This window comes from Poecilia reticulata, linkage group LG6 (genome assembly GCF_000633615.1).
Source record: "Poecilia reticulata strain Guanapo linkage group LG6, Guppy_female_1.0+MT, whole genome shotgun sequence".
NCBI lineage: Eukaryota > Metazoa > Chordata > Actinopteri > Cyprinodontiformes > Poeciliidae > Poecilia > Poecilia reticulata.
The window spans coordinates 22,476,084-22,479,995 of NC_024336.1; the positions used below are offsets into that span (position 1 = coordinate 22,476,084).

The following is a 3,912-nucleotide window of genomic DNA, read 5'->3' on the forward strand; positions in this document are numbered from 1 at the left end:
GTGTGTGTGTGTGTGTGTGTGTGTGTGTGTGTGTGTGTGTGTGTGTGTGTGTGTGTGCGTGCACGCACGTGCGTGCATGTTTACCTGCAGTGATATTGATTGAGACTGGTGAACTGTCAGCGAAGGACTCCTTCTCTGCCCGTACAGCAAAGTGATAGAGTGAACCTGGTGTCAGACCAGAAAACACTGCACTCTGACTGAATACCTTCTGCACCTGTAACACACAAATCAAATAGGAAAATGCTATAATAATTACAGTAGAGCACTAATTACTGAGGAACAAAACATTGTATTTGTGTCCATATTGAAATGTTATGCATAAAAACATGCAATCAGCTAATCATAGAAATCCAACAATGACTAAAGGAGCATTGCATTATTCAGGTAATAATCCATTTCTACAGATCTGCTTCCAAACATGAGAAAACATTAAAGTTTTCCATTCATTTATTTATTTATTTATTTATTTATTTATTTATTTATTCATTCATTCACCTTGAGTGCCTGGCCACAGTTGTGGCAGATGACCTCGTAGCTCTGACCCTTTCCTGGTGCTGGATCCCAAAGCAGCTCTATGGATGTGTCCGTCACCACTCCTTCCCTCACTCTGCTGGGTGGAACCAGACCTAAAATCAAGCACATCATCACAAAACATGCACTGGAACATTGCAATTTTTCTGATAACACACTGAAAAATATTAGAGGAAAAATAAAACAGAGAGGATAAATACTTTTTGTGCAACATTTAAAGCAAAAAGAGTAATGTTAAGGACTACTTTTATTTTATGTTTAAAKAAAATAAATCTTTTTGTCTGTGAAACAGCCCCATGGTTTATAATAAGACATATCTTGTAAATTGTACTGCTAAGTCTCACTACGCATAGCAAAACCTAAAACAAAATGCAGATTTCCATTATTTTCTATATCCTCTATCATTCTATCGCTTCACTCTAAATCTTCAAAGATATGAAGCAGATGTGATCCGCTCCCAAGATTAGGCCAGATTAAATTTTAAATCTGGTTAGTGACAGTTGCATGAAATGATGATGCAAAAAAAAAAGAAAAAAGACTGATGCCAAATATGGATGGTGACAACAGTGTATTGGGCGCAATTTATTTTTCTATATAGTTGTCATGAAAGCACACGTAGAAACTATAAAACTGATTTTTATTTGACACTTAATCTCAGTCAAATGTAGCAGCATCAGTCAAATGTTGCAATATCAAGTGTCTCATATCACAATCGATTTCATGTGATATGAGATTTCTTTCCAATTACAGGAAAGGTGAGATTTTTAAGTTCAATGGAACTGACAAATATTGTGGCAACAGTGCTTTTCTTATGCAACAACAAAGACACGTCAAGCTTTTAGGCAGAACCTAGAGTTTTATGTGTTAACTCCAAATTGATATACACTCAGTTGCCAAACGTATTTGCTCGACTTCCTTTGCATGCACTTGAATTTGAATGACATCCCATTCAAATAAGATGTTTGCCCTCCATTTGTAGTTTTAACATTTTCAGCTCTTCTAGGAACGATGTCCACAAGGTGTAGGAGAGTCTTTATGGACATTTTTTTTTATCAATTCTTCAGAAGTTCATTTGTGCGGTCAGACACTAATATTTGACAAGAAGGACAAACTCTCATTTCCCATTCTAATTAATCTATTAGGTGTTCTGTTGAGTTTGGGTAGACCAAACTCGCTTATCCATGTCTTTTTTCAATCTTGCTTTGTGCTCAGCCACTTTAGTCAGGAAGAACTCATTCACAAAGTTGTCTAAAAGCACTGGTATGATGAAACATCAAGAGTTCCCTCCACTAGAGTTTATGGATCAAGCCCAACCACTGAAAGAGAGCAGCACACCATAATTCTGCCCTCATTCTGAGATTCAAAGATTCCTCAAACACACATGAAAGAATCAAAACCACACTTCAGGTATGTTTTTGATATGAGAACATTCAAATATTTTACATAATTCTCCCAAATGCCAATAAAGCTATGTTTATTTTATTGCTAGATGTGCCAGTATGTGTAGAACCATCTACTCTGAAAAAGATTTAGTGAAATACATGTTTTTTTTCTGTATAAGATAGTGCTATAATGAAAGATGAATTTATTTTAAAGATTTGTACCCATCATTACCAGGTATATCAAAACGTGTGGGGGGTGTTGTAAAATTAGTTTTGTCATAATTTTTTAAAAAGTAAAAAACATACATGGAGTGAAGAAACCGAAATATTGTTATCACTGATAGGCAACTTACTTGTTTTAATAGGACGGGTGTAGAACGGTGGCCCCACTCTCTCTTTCACAGTGCTGTACACACTGAGCTGGTACTGTGATCCTGGAGTAAGGCTGCTGATGGTTGCAATGAAAATGCCAGCTGGGAGGGAATGCCAGTCACAAGTGTGGTCACACAATTCCTTACATGTCCTGTTGCAAACGCCAAGACACGAACACACTTTGACCCCATCAATCAGACCCACCCGTGGAGGCTGAACATACAGCTGTGTGTAGTTTGTCCCCACAGTTAGAGGGACTGCCACCTGCACAGGCATTGGAGCTGCATCCACAAAGACAAACACAAGGGTTAAAAAAAACATTTATAAACGGCTTGTATTATCATGGGTTGTATTCTTGTTTCTCTCACCTGTGGTGTAGACAGTAATGGACCTCTCGCTTCTGTCATTTCCCCTCATGGCAACGACTGCTACTTCATATGTGTGACTAGGAGTAAATGTGCCCAAATTAACACAAATGGATTCATCTTTTCCGAGTCCATCAGTGCTGGAGTCGTTTATCCACAGCGAAGAAGCAGCAGGACTATTAAACGATTGAGTTGTCACGTAATATGCATCTGGAGGATCGCTTGGCGGAACTGTCCAGCAAGCTGACAGGCTGTCATTCTTGCTAAACGTCACCAGGTCAGCAGGAGGCTTTACCGCTAAGGGATACAAAGAAAGCATTATTCTTTTTTTTTTTTTTCCCAGCAGTAAATTTAAGCATAAAAAAATTTAAATATCTAAAAGTGAACTCTGTTTGAAAATGTTTTCTTGATTTTTTTTTTTCATCTGGACTGCAGCGATTTAGCAAAAAATAAAAAATAAAAAATCAGTGTAAGATTTTGCTAAGAAAAAAACTCTTTTATAATTAAAAAATGAATAATGCAGTGTCTATATAAAGTACTTGCCCTCTTGGATGTTTTGCCCTTTTGTTGCTTTTACAAATCAGTCATGATCAAAATATAATAAAATCCTGTATTTTGAACTACAGCTTCAAAATATGTTTATTTTCCAGCAAGACAATGACCTGAAGGATGCAGCTAAAGCTACMCAGAAAGGGTTTGAAGACAACAAGGTGAATATTCTGGAATGGCCCAGTCAAAGCCCAGGTCTCAATCTGATGGAGAATTTGTGACAGGACTTGAATAGGTCCATTCACAGCAGATCCCCATGCAACCTGACAGAGCCAAGGAAGAATGGAGGCCTATCCACAACCACCCTGCGCTGTCAACAGTGCATCAGAGCGATATATAGACACCCTTCTGTCAAATTTCAATCCGAGTTTGATGGATTAAACGTTATCAAAGCCCGCCCCCTTTAAATCCCCTCTCCCCCTCCCCCCATAGGACATTTGTGACCTCCTGACCTCCCCCCATAGGAAAGTTTGTGACCTCGTGACCTTCCCCTATGGAAACTTTGTAACCTCCCCCCTACCCCCATAGGACGTTTGTGACCCTGTGACCTCCGATACCCTTCAGTCAAATTTTAATCGGAGTTTGAAGGATTAATTGATATTAAACCCCTCCCCCCTTCCTGTGACCGGAAATTCCCCCACCAACAAAGACTTTAATCATACGGGAACTTTGTAACCTCCTGACCTCCCTCTGTGACCATCTGCTCACTGTTA

At 38.7% G+C, this 3,912-nt stretch overlaps 1 protein-coding gene across 1 annotated transcript in view; it reads right to left on the reverse strand.

Moving 5' to 3' along the window:
• LOC103466668 (uncharacterized) overlaps positions 1–3,912 on the reverse strand; it is a 22,998-nt gene that overhangs the window by 584 nt on the left and 18,502 nt on the right. Inside the window, exons 9-12 of the mRNA XM_008412414.2 lie at positions 2,654–2,947; positions 2,267–2,566; positions 496–626; positions 85–214 (exon numbers count right to left, since the gene is read on the reverse strand). Of these exons, the coding sequence (XP_008410636.2) occupies positions 85–214; positions 496–626; positions 2,267–2,566; positions 2,654–2,947 (855 nt within the window). The remainder of the gene's footprint in view (positions 1–84; positions 215–495; positions 627–2,266; positions 2,567–2,653; positions 2,948–3,912) is intronic.